General features: G+C 37.5%; 1 protein-coding gene across 1 annotated transcript; it reads right to left on the bottom strand.

The window, feature by feature from the left end:
* Positions 1-10566: 10566 nt before the first annotated feature.
* Positions 10567-11499, bottom strand: monDomV1R1215 (vomeronasal 1 receptor monDomV1R1215). The gene has a single exon (NM_001167497.1). It carries the CDS (start codon positions 11497-11499, stop codon positions 10567-10569), a length of 933 nt encoding a protein of 310 aa, NP_001160969.1.
* Between the last annotated feature and the right edge of the window lie 874 nt (positions 11500-12373).

The raw sequence follows: 12373 nt of genomic DNA, 5'->3' as shown, positions 1-12373 counted from the left end.
ACTGAAAATTGCCTATTCATGTCCCTTGCCCTTTTATCAATTGGAGAATGGCTTGATTTTTTGGTACAATTGATTTAGCTCTTTGTAAATTTGAGTAATTAGACCTTTGACAGAGGTTTTTGTTATGAAGATTATTTCCCAGTTTGTTATTTCCCTTCTGATTTTGGTTACATTGGTTTTGTTTGTACAAAAACTTTTTAATTATTTATTTTACATTTTGTGATTTTTTTCTAAGTCTTGCTTGGTTTTAAAAAATTTTCCTTCCCAAAGGTCTGACATGTATATTTTTCAGTGTTCACCTAATTTACTTATAGTTTCCTTCTTTATGTTCAGGTCATTCATACATTCTGAGTTTATCTTGGTGTAGGGTGTGAGGTGTTGATCCAAGCCTAATCTCTCCCACACTGTCTTCCAATTTTCCCAGCAGTTTTTATCAAATAGTGGATTTTTGTCCCAAAAGCTGATATCTTTTGGCTTGTCATAGACTGTCTTTCTTTTTTTTTTTCACAAGCACTTACATTTTATTTTTTTTTATTTAATATATTTTATTTGATCATTTCCAAGCACTATTCGTTAAAGACATAGATCATTTTCTTTTCCTCCCCCCCACCCCCTATAGCCGATGCGTAAGTCCACTGGGCATTAGATGTTTTCTTGATTTGAACCCATTGCTTTGTTGATAGTATTTGCATTAGAGTGTTCATTTAGAGTCTATCCTCTGTCATGTCCCCTCAACCTCTGTATTCAGGCAGTTGCTTTTTCTCGGTGTTTCCACTCCCATAGTTTATCCTTTGCTTATGAATGGTGTTTTTTTCTCCTGGATCCCTGCAAGTTGTTCAGGGACATTACACCGCCACTAATGGAGAAGTCCATTACGTTCGATTATACCACAGTGTATTAGTCTCTGTGTACAATGTTCTCCTGGTTCTGCTCCTCTCGCTCTGCATCACTTCCTGGAGGTTGTTCCAGTCTCCATGGAACTCCTCCACTTTATTATTCCTTTTAGCACAATAGTATTCCATCACCAACATATACCACAGTTTGCTCAGCCATTCCCCAATTGATGGGCATCCCCTCGTTTTCCAGTTTTGGGCCACCACAAAGAGCGCAGCTATGAATATTTTTCATAGACTGTCTTTCTAAGGTCACTTACTCCAAGTCTATTCCACTGATCCTCCTTTCTGTCTCTTAGCCAGTACCAAATTGTTTTGATGACCACTGCTTTATAGTATAGTTTGAGATCTGGCACTGCAAGGCCACCTTCCTTTGTATTTTTTTTTCATTATTTCCCTAGATATCCTTGATCTTTTGTTCTTCCAAATGAATTTTGTTATGGTTTTTTTCTAATTCAGTAAAAATGTTTTTTGGGAGTTTGATGGTTATGGCACTACATAAATAAATAAATTTTGGTAGGATGATCATTTTTATTATGCTAGCTCATCCTACCCATGAGCAGTTAATGTTTTTCCAATTGCTCAGATCTAGTTTTAGTTGTATGGAAAGTGCTTTGTAGTTGTGTTTGAATAGCGCCTGTGTTTGTCTTGGCAGATAGATTCTTAAGTATTTTATATTGTCTAGGGTAATTTTGAATGGAATTTCTCTTTCTAATTCCTGTTGCTGAGATGTGTTGGAGATAAATAGAAATGCTGATGACTTATGTGGGTTTATTTTGTATCCTGCAACATTGCTAAAGTTGTTGATTATTTCCACTAGCTTTTTGGTTGATTCTCTAGGATTCTTTAAGTAAATCATCATATCATCTGCAAAGAGTGACAGCTTGGTCTCCTTATTGCCAATTTTAATACCTTCAATTTCTTTTTCTTCTCCAATTGCTATTGCTAGTATTTCTAGTACAATATTAAATAATAAAGGTGATAATGGACATCTTTATTTTACTCCTGATCTTATTGGGAATGCATATAGTTTATTCCCATTGCAGATGATATTGGCTGATGGTTTTAGATAGATACTGTTTATTATTTTTAGGAAAGACCCTTCTATTCCTCTACTTTCTAGTGTTTTTAATAGGAATGAGTGTTGTATTTTGTCAAAGGCTTTTTCTGCATCTGTTGAGATAATCATGTGATTTTTGATGGTTTGCTTGTTGATATGATCAATTATGTGGATAGTTTTCCTGATATTGAACCATCCTTGCATTCCTGGTATAAATCCCACCTGATCAAAGTGAATAACCCTCCTGATGACTTGCTGGAGTCTTTTTGCTAGTATCCTATTTAAGATTTTTGCATCTATGTTCATTAAGGAGATTGATCTGTAGTTTTCTTTCTCCATTTTTGACCTGCCTGGCTTTGGAATCAGTACCATATATGTGTCATAAAAGGAATTTGGCAGAACTCCCTCTTTGCTTATTATGTCAAATAGTTTGTATAATATTGGGATTCGCTGTTCTTTGAATGTTTGATAGAATTCACTTGTGAATCCATCAGGCCCAGGGGATTTTTTTTAAGGGAGTTCTTTGATGGCCTGTTCAATTTTTTTCTGATATGGGATTATTTAAGAATTCTATTTCTTCTTCTGTTAATCTAGGCAATTTATATTTTTGTAAATATTCATCCATATCACCTAGATTGGCATGTATATTGCCATATAATTGGGCAAAATATTTTTAATGATTACTTTAATTTCCTCTTCATTGAGGTGAGTTCTCCCTTTTCATCTAAGATACTGTTAATTTTATTTTCTTCTTTCTTTTTTTTATTAGATTGACCAGTACTTTGTCTATTTTGTTTGTTTTTTCAAAATACCAGCTTCTAGTCTTATTGATTACTTCAATAGTTCTATCACTTTCAATTTTATTAATTTCTCTCTTAATTTTTAGGATCTCTAATTTGGTTTTCTCCTGGGGATTTTTAATTTGTTTGCTTTCAAGGTTTTGGATTTGCATGTCCAAATCATTGACCTCTTCCCTCCCTAATTTGTTAATATATGAACTCATGGATATAAATTTTCCCCTGAGTACTGCTTTGGCTGCATTCCATAGAGTTTGAAAGGATGTCTCATCATTGTCATTTTCTTCAATGAAATTATTGTTTCTATGATTTGTTCTCTAACTCATCAATTTTGGAGAATCATAGTGTTTAATTTCCAATTAATTTTTTATTTGACTCTCCATGTACCCTTACTGATCATTATTTTTCTTGCCTTATGATTTGAAATGGTTGCATTTATTATTTCTGTTTTTCTGCATTTGTATGCCATGTTTTTATGACCTAGTATATGGTCAATCCTTGTGAATGTACCATGTGCTGCTGAAAAGAAGGTGTATTCCTTTTTTCCCCTATTTATTTTTCTCCATATATCTATTAACTCTAATTTTTCTAAGATTTCATTCACCTCTTTTACCTCTTTCTTATTTATTATTTGATTTGATTTATCTAAATTTGATAGTGGTGGGTTCAGGTCTCCCACTAGTATAGTTTTACTATCTATTTCCTCCTTCAATTCTACTACTTTTTCCATTAGAAATGTGGATGCTATACCATTTGGTGCATGCATGTTGATTAGTGATATTTCCTCATTGTCTATACTCCCTTTTATCAAGATGTATTTACCTTCCTTATCCCTTTTTTATCAGATCTATTTTTATTTTGGCTTTGTCAGATATCATGATTGCAATTCCTGCCTTTTTTCTATCAGTTGAGGCCCAATAGGTCTTGCTCCAACCTTTAATTCTGACCTTGTGAGTATCTCCTCCCTCATGTGTGTTTCTTAAAGACAACATATGGTAGGGTTTTGGATTCTAATCCAATCTGCTATTTATCTATGTTTTATGGGTGAGTTCATCCCATTCACATTCAAAGTTATGATTGTCACTTGTGGATTCCCTAGCATTTTGATATCCTCTCCTAGTTCTGTCCTTTCTTCTTTTGCTATATCCTTTTAAACCAGTTGTTTACTTTTAATCTATCCCCCTAATCCCCTCCCTTGATATGAAAGGGACCTTTCTGGTCCCTCCCTTTTTGTTTCCTTCTTTTTTTTATGGTCTGTTAAGTTCCCTCCCCCCCTCTTTCCCTCCCTTTTTGTACTCCCTGTCTCCTACTCCCCTTAGTTTTACCTTCTCCCTTACCCTTTAGGATAAGATAGAATTCAAGATCTCAATGGATCTAGATGCTCTTCCCTGTCAGAGTTTATTTCACTGAGAGTAAGGTTTAAGTATTTTCTATTAGCACTCTCTTCCTCTCCTTCTTATAGGAGTATTCTCCCCCTCCCCTTCCCATGTGTATCTTTGTGTGAAAAAGATTATTCTATTTATTTTATTTCTTCAAGTATCTCTTGGTAACCTCTTCGATTCCCCCCTTCCCTTTTTCTTTTTTTGCATAACATCTTATATCCCTTAATGCCCCAATCTTTTCCTATAAGTGATTCTTCTAATTACTCTTATAATAAATACAGTTTTTGAGAGTTAAAAATAACATGTTCCCCATATGTTAACATATATAATTTGATCTAATTGTAGCCCTTAAAGAAGAGAGTTAGAATACAAAGAAAAAACATTCTTCTCCTTTTCCCTCTTTTTCTTATTTACATTTTCATGTTTCTCTTGTTCTTTGTGTTTAGATATCAAACTTTCCACTTAGTTCTGGTCTTTTCTTTACAAATATTTGGAAATCTTCTATTTTGTTGAATGCCCATACTTTCCACTGGAAGTATATAGTCAGTTTTGATGGATAGGCGATTCTTGGATAAAGACCCAGTTCTCTTGTCTTTCTTAAATATCGTGCTCCATGCCTTGCAGTCCTTTAGTGCGGAAGCTGCCAGATCTTGTGTGAACCTGGTGCTCCTTGGTACCTGAATTGTCTCTTTTTGGCTTCTTGTAGAATTTTTCTCCTTAGCCTGAAAGCTCTGGAATTTGGCAATTACATTCCTGGGAGTTGTCTTTTGGGGATTTAGTTTAGAGGGTGTTCTATGAACTCTTTCAATGTCTATTTTGTCCCCTTGTTCAAGAACATCGGGGCAGTTTTCTTGGATGATTTCTTGTAGTATGATGTCAAGATTTCTGTTTATTTCTGGTTTTTCAGGTAGACCAATGAGTCTCAGATTGTCTCTCCTTCCTCTGCTTTCCTGATTTGTCACCTTGTCAGTGATATATTTTGTTTTCTTCTATTTTTTTAGTCTCTTGACTTTGCCTTATTAATTCTTGCTGTTTTGCAAGATCATTGGTTTCCAGTTGCTCAATTCTGGTCCTTAAGGCCTGGTTTTGTGCTTTATCCTTTTGATTTTCAGCTATAATTTTTTGGTTCTCTGCTATAAATTTTTGGTTTTGTGCTATGATTTTTCCATTTTCTTTTTTAACTATTTCCCACTTATCTTGCCAGAAGGCTTCCATCTTTTTGATAAACTCCAATTTAAATTCTTCCAGAAATTGTGGACAATTTCCATTTCTTTTGGAAGGTTTTGGAGAATTTATTTGGATTTTCTCTTCTGCTATTTGTAATGATTAAAATTTAGGGGAGATGGGGAGACTGAGGCAGGTAGAAATTAGTTTCTCTCTGCAAGAAGTATTATATTTTTAGAGGTTTATTAAAGGTTAAAGATTAAAGAATATACAAGTAAGAAACATGTGCCTAGGCCAGAGGCCTAGACAAAATAACCTCACATCATGCAAGAGACGCTCCTGCTGCAAAACAGAAGTCCAAAAGGCCCAAGAGAGACTCAAAAGCCTTTGAATCAGTTTAAATACCTTCTCGATCTCGGCCCAGGTGAGATTACAAGGCATTCTGGGGAAGTGGAGCAAAGGCTCATGGGGATTGTAGTCCTGTATTCGAGTCTATTTTTTACATTCCTCTGTATGATCATTTTTGGAAAAATTAATTTTTCCCCAAAAGGATCATAAAAACATAATAAACTTAAAAGATTACAATAGTGTGAGGATAAGAGAAAAAAGAATAAAACCAATAATTTCTGAACACATTGACAAAAAGCCGTTAGGGGGCAGTCCCCTTTGGCATAAAAGTATACATACAAATAAATGTTCAATCAACCACACCCAAAGTTCAATTTTGTGCAACTTGTGGTCTGGAGGCTTCTTCATGGTGGCTTCTCCAACAGTTCAGTTCTGGATTCAGAGAGGTAGCATCTTCTTTACCTAAAATTCTTCTCAAAAGGAATTTAAACTTTGCAATTTAAATAATGATTTTTTTTTACATTCCCCCGTGTTGTGGGTGATTGAAAGATTCAGAATCAGTTAGGGATGCATGGCTGAGGTATGAGGTATATGAATCAATTGGCAAGCGATATTAAAAAGACATCAGAAAATCCAAAAGAAAAGAAAATTTTCTGGATGAAAATATAGACTATCAAAGTCTTATGTGTAAAAATTCCAAGTAGAAGAAAAATAAATCTATAACAGGTCCTTCAATCAGGGCCCAATCAAAATGATCTAAGTAATGATGCATTTACCCAGTCATTGCCAGGACTACAGAAAAGGTACCACACTATGAGAGGCAGAAAAGGGGACCAGATTATAGGAGCCAAGGTTTGTGGGATACTCGTCTGTGAGTATCTTCAGGGTGAGTGTGGATACAAGGAAAGCTTATGTCTTAACACATGTTAAATATAGCAACCTCGAGTCTTCACACTAGGTACAAGACCTTTGTATTGGCCTAGAAGTGCATCAATCCATCCTAGATTGGCCTTTCTTTGGCTCTGTGCAATGGTTCTTGTGTGTATATTTTCTCCTGGAATCAGACAGAATCATTAAGCAAAGTCCCATAAATTTAAATAATTAGTGGCATCATTTTCATAGTCACAAGCTTTTTAGGGCATGCATTAGCAAATGTATCTTAAACTTAAAAATCAAAAGGTTAAAGAAAATCTTAATACTGGTGACATGTGCTTCAAATATAAAAAGGAGAGAAAAAATAATTAAAAAAACTGAAAAAGTATATTGCACATGCAAGAAAAATATAATAATAAAAGAGCTTTAAAAAATTCAAAAATATAGCTTATAACCATTGACACTCTGTGTCAGTTAAGAAAATATAAAATGCAAGGCTTTCTCACCAAAAAATGAGATCCATTTCCTCTTTGTATCTGGCCATGATCACTGTGAGTAGAAGGCAAATGAATTGAACAAGGTTAACAATTTTTTCATCTTTAAAAATACAGTAGTACAAATATGTAGAAATAAAAATCCCCAAAATTCTCAATAGCCCAGTTAATTACAATAGCAAACAAACACACTTTCATATTTCACATAAGTTGCTGTATGACATTTTTAAAACCTATGAATTGATGGACATTTGTCACAATTTTTACAAACATAGCAATCCTTTAACCTTGGTATTTAAACATATTTTTTAAAACAAAGTAAAACTCATCTTGGGTTTAGAACATAATCAAGAAATCTATATATCATTCTGGTGTAAGTAAAATAGTGAGCTGGAGAGCATAAATAAAGGGGTGCTCCTTTTGGAGGCTTTTTAAGGGTACAAATGCCCTGAAATTAACTGCCCAACTTCCATTCACATGTGGGAAGGTTGGGGGTTTATAAAATGTATTTCACTTCAGCTAATGGGCCTTACCTCATGGTAGAGGCAGGCAAAAATAACCAGATTGTTAAAAGAAATTCCAAAAATCATATTTAAAAAACCCTTAAAATCAAATCATTTGAGGTATTTAGCACATTAAAATTCCAAAGGTTGTTAATACAATTATAACCAGTTCTGAAGTCCATCTATCCTCAGCAAAATAGAAAAAAGCTGTTTTTTCATATATGGGCTTATTCACAATAATATTTGTTCAATACAGTTACAGGGGGAAAACAACAGAATTTTTTAAAACTCAGTACATTCAAAATAAATTCAATCAACCTTCAGTTCAAGCAGAATAATATTGAATCCAGTAATATATGAACTTAAAATCACAAAGTTAAACCTTAAACAAAAAATGCAGTAGAATACAGAGATTTTTATAAACCATTGGAGTCTGAAATGCCTTAGAATATAGCCTTTAGTCTCTTCAAAGTTCCTTGGGGTTTTTTTTTTGTTTGTTTGTTTGTTTTTAATTATCCATTTAAATGTCTATTGTCCGAAGGTAGAGTAGTAAAGGCTAGGCTATGGGGTTCAAGGGATCCATCCAGGGCCCCATAGCTGGGAAGCATCGGAGGCCAGATTTTAACTAGAGACCTCCCGTCTCTGGGCCTGGCTTCCAGTTCGCTGGGCCACCCATTTTCCTCCCCAAAGTTAAAGTTGAATCTTTGGGCTGAGTCTGCTCCCTGACAGGCAGGCAAAATCAATGAAATTGCCAGAAGAGTCAAAAATCCTTTTAAACAGCCCATTGCTTTTTAAGTTTTTGTTTGAAAAAATCTGTTTCTTCTCCTCTCCCTTTTCTCTCTCCCCTGATATGATCCCCCTGTGGCCAATACCCCCATCCACATGGAGGATTAGCCTAAGGGAAAATTACCCGGTCTCCTTTCCCTCTCATCTCTCCCCTCCGCCCACGTGGCCAATACTGTTACCAGCTGGTGGCAATGAGTCCTCAGCAATCTGCTCCAAGGATCTGGGTGATGAGTCAGCTGGGTCGGAGGCCAGATGGGTGAGAGTCAGACCGCCTGGGTGGGTCAGCCGGGAGCTGGAGCACAGCTCAGGCACCAGGTGAGAGGCCAGGAGCAGAAGCAGGAGCCGGAGAGGGCTGCAGGCAGGAGCTGATCAAGATGGTTTTCTAAAGAGCATCTCGGAGAACCTTGGCTTTAAAAAAAAATTCTCTAGGCTAAAAATTTTTTGAGAAGTTCTCATCCAATCTAATGGTCGCCATCTGTAACAGTTAAAATTTAGGGGAGATGGGGAGACTGAGGCATCTGAGGCAGGTAGAAATTAGTTTCTCTCTGCAAGGAGTATTATATTTTTTAGAGGTTTATTAAAGGTTAAAGATTAAAGAATATACAAGTAAGAAACATGTGCCTAGGCCAGAGGCCTAGACAAAATAACCTCACATCACGCAAGAGACGCTCCTGCTGCAAAACGGAAGTCCAAAAGGCCCAAGAGAGACTCAAAAGCCTTTGAATCAGTTTAAATACCTTCTCGATCTCGGCCCAGGTGAGATTACAAGGCATTCTGGGGAAGTGGAGCAAAGGCTCATGGGGATTATAGTACTGTATTTGAGTCTATTTTTTACACTATTTCCTCTGTAGTCTGTATTTTTCCTCCATAAAAATTATCCAAGGTCAACCCCTTTTTCTTATTTTTCTTGGTGTTGAGAAGTTTGCCATCAATATGGTTGTTTTTCCTTCCCTTTCCAGTCATAAATCTGAGTGAGGAGAGCAGGCTCTCTGTGTATGGAGCTAAGGAGCAAGGCTTTTGCCTGAGGCAAGCTCTCGAATCTCCGCAGCTGTGCTACTTTCCTGGGGGTGCCCAAGGTCTGAGCTCCCCCACCCTCCCACTGGGGTTTTGGGTGTAACTACTCTCAGGGGTATGTCCTTGGTGGTCTCAATCAGTTCCAGAGGCCTAGGGGTGCCCCTTGCTCACTCCAGAGGTGCCCTTCACTGATTCTGGCATGCGCTGGCCATGAGCTCCCAAGGTCTGCACTCCCCCACCCGCCTGCCGGGGTTTTGAGTATGATTGGTCTCAGAGGTAGGTCCTTGGTGGTCTTAGTTAGCTCCCGAGACATAGAGGTGCCCCTTGCTCCCTCCAGAGGTTCCCTTCGCTCACTCACTGATTCTGATGTATGCTAGCTCTGAGCGCCCAAGGTCTGTGCTCCACTGCCAGCCTGCTGGGGTTTCAAGTGTAACTGCTCTCAGGGGTAGGTCCTTGGTGGTCTTAGTCAGCTCCCAAGATCTAGAGCTTCCCCTTGCTCGTTCAAGAGGTGCCCCTTGCTCACTCATTGATTCTGGCATGGGCTGACTCTAACTCTGGCTCCATGGGTGGGGTGGGGGAGGGTGGATCAACTCAAGTTTGGGTGGGAGCTTTTTCACCCTCTTATAGTGTGGAAATGCCCAAATCCCATGTACCTTCAATGCTGAGCCCTACTGTAGAGTCCCTTTGTTCTTATAAAGATGATTTTGGGGGGTCTTTTTAGGTCGCCTATATTGGTGGGTCTGAGGAGGGGAAGCATCCCGTGTCTAGACTGCCACCATGCTTACCCAGAAGTATCTCATATACTTTTTAAAAGTACTGTTGTTTCTTACATCTCTTCTTTCAGATTGTCCTTTAATTCAGTATGTTTGTATTTCGAATTTGTTGGTATCTTTTTCCCCCTTCTTTGAAGAAAATCATGAACATGTTGTTTCTGAAGGTAGCCTGTCTGAGGAAGTACACAGTCTGGTACATAATAAGTATTTAATAAATCTTCATAAATTGATTGTGGATCACATAGTCTGACCTTTGTTTCTGTTAGGTTTTTCCTGTCTTTTTAAAAATCATTTTGGACCATCCTATATAGGTTCATGTTTTCTTGGGAATTCAGGAGATTTTATGTTTCTTCAGCTATTGACTCCATTCCCTTTATTTTGCCATAGTTATTTGGAGATATTTATAATTTTTGGGGTATTGCTACCCATCCTTTTTTTCTAATTACAATACCTTCTTTCTTGATTTACCTGCTTGAACTCTAAGTTTTTACCTGACTTTTAGAGCCAGTGGAGGAATGGGGGTGTTTCCTGGCCCAGAGAACACTGTACAGTCTGGAAGCTTGGGGAATTAGTATAAAGGGGCTGAAGGTTGGGTAACATAGAGACAGGAAAGCAGAGGACAATAACCAGAGAGTATTTCCACATGGATTAGGAATATAAATAGTTAAAATGGAGTTGAGTGAGTAAAAACAGACAAAGACACACATTAGCAACAAGATGGTTTGGGTAGCTCTTCCCTCAGGGGAGGCTCTAGGTGAGAGCTTCTTGCTACAGATGGTCTTCATTTTCTTATGATGCCTGTATAGCAGATACACCATGTAGCTGCTGAACCAGATCGTAAGACCCACACAAAGCACATTTCTGAGAGTGGTCAAAAAGAAATAAGCAACTAAAAAGTTTCCTGAAGAACAAAATAAAATGTTATAATTGTGTGTGGTGTTGGTGCTGGTCCTTGGACCTCTCAAAATTATTGCCACAGGAATTTCTATGAGCAGATTGAGGATGCAGCAGAAGGGACAGGAGTGGATGATGTACTTTGTGATTTGGGCTTTGAACTCTACCCACCTAGAATCACTAGGACTGATGGTGATAGCCTGGAAGACACACAAGAGGCAGGTAAAAGAAAGTGACAGCCCCTGGCCCACTCTGTGAAGATAAAAGACAACTTTACACCAACTGTCATTCAGGAAATTATTCCACCCAAGATTATATAATATTTGTGGGACTCCCTTGATAAGAAGCATGGTAAAGTTGGCCAAGGTCAGCTGAGCGAGAATCAAATTTATTAGTTTGGTTCTGTGACCAGAAAGGATATTTAAAACATATAGAGTCAGTAAGAAAAAGTTTGCTAGGCCCCCAATTACAGTTTGGGAAAGGAAGATAATGCCAAAGTAGATATTCCTATGAAACATTCTCTGTAAGTCTTGAAGAAGAAATGTGAGCCAGAGCAACCTAGAGAGGAGAAAGTTGATGAAAGTCATACTCTGACAGGACAGGATTTCTCATCCCCATTCTTATGTGGTTGAATTTTTGGATTTTGCAAACTTACAGATTTTCCAGTGGCCAAATTCTAATTCTTCAGTGCTGCTAGTTCAGCATATTATGAACTCAGATGGCTTAGGAAGAATCTACCCAAGGCTGGAGCTATTATATTTCATTTCCTAGGGTGTTTTCTTAAGTAAAACTAAAAATTGGCACCCTTGGAACCCCTACCTTAGACCAATCTTCTCTGAGTTCTGTGGATCCCCTTGAAGTGCCATCTGATTAGCTTCCTTCCACTAACCTTATCTTTAGGGAGGAATTTCATATTGCAAAGATTATCCTTTTTATTGGGGACTTTTCCAGGATCACCCAACTAAGACGTATGTGAGGAGTGAAGGGGTCTAGAGAAAAACCTTGAGGGTCTAATATTCAGTCATGAGGCTTGTCATCACCAAGCTTTATAAGACTTTAGATGCACCCAGTACTCTCCTGGAAACTAGAAAAAGGCTATAATATAGACCTTGATCTCATGGAGCTCACAGAAAAGCTGAGAACTCAGAGAATTATGTTCATGTAAACAGAATGCACAGTACCAGTTGGAATTGTTCAACAGGCAGGGACCAGGAAATGATAAGGGACTGGCTCTAAGGAGTGACATTAAGACTAGAGATTCTTCCCTTTAAATAAAAAAGAACTCAAGAAAATCTGAATTTGAATCTTTTCTCAGACAATCAATAGTTATGCGAATGGGCAAATCATACTCTTTGGACCTCAATTTCTGCATCTGTAAAATAAGTGGTTTGG

This window comes from Monodelphis domestica, chromosome 3 (assembly GCF_027887165.1).
Source record: "Monodelphis domestica isolate mMonDom1 chromosome 3, mMonDom1.pri, whole genome shotgun sequence".
Lineage (NCBI taxonomy): Eukaryota > Metazoa > Chordata > Mammalia > Didelphimorphia > Didelphidae > Monodelphis > Monodelphis domestica.
Note: the sequence above shows the minus strand (reverse complement) of the source record. Positions and strands in the feature narration are given on the sequence as shown.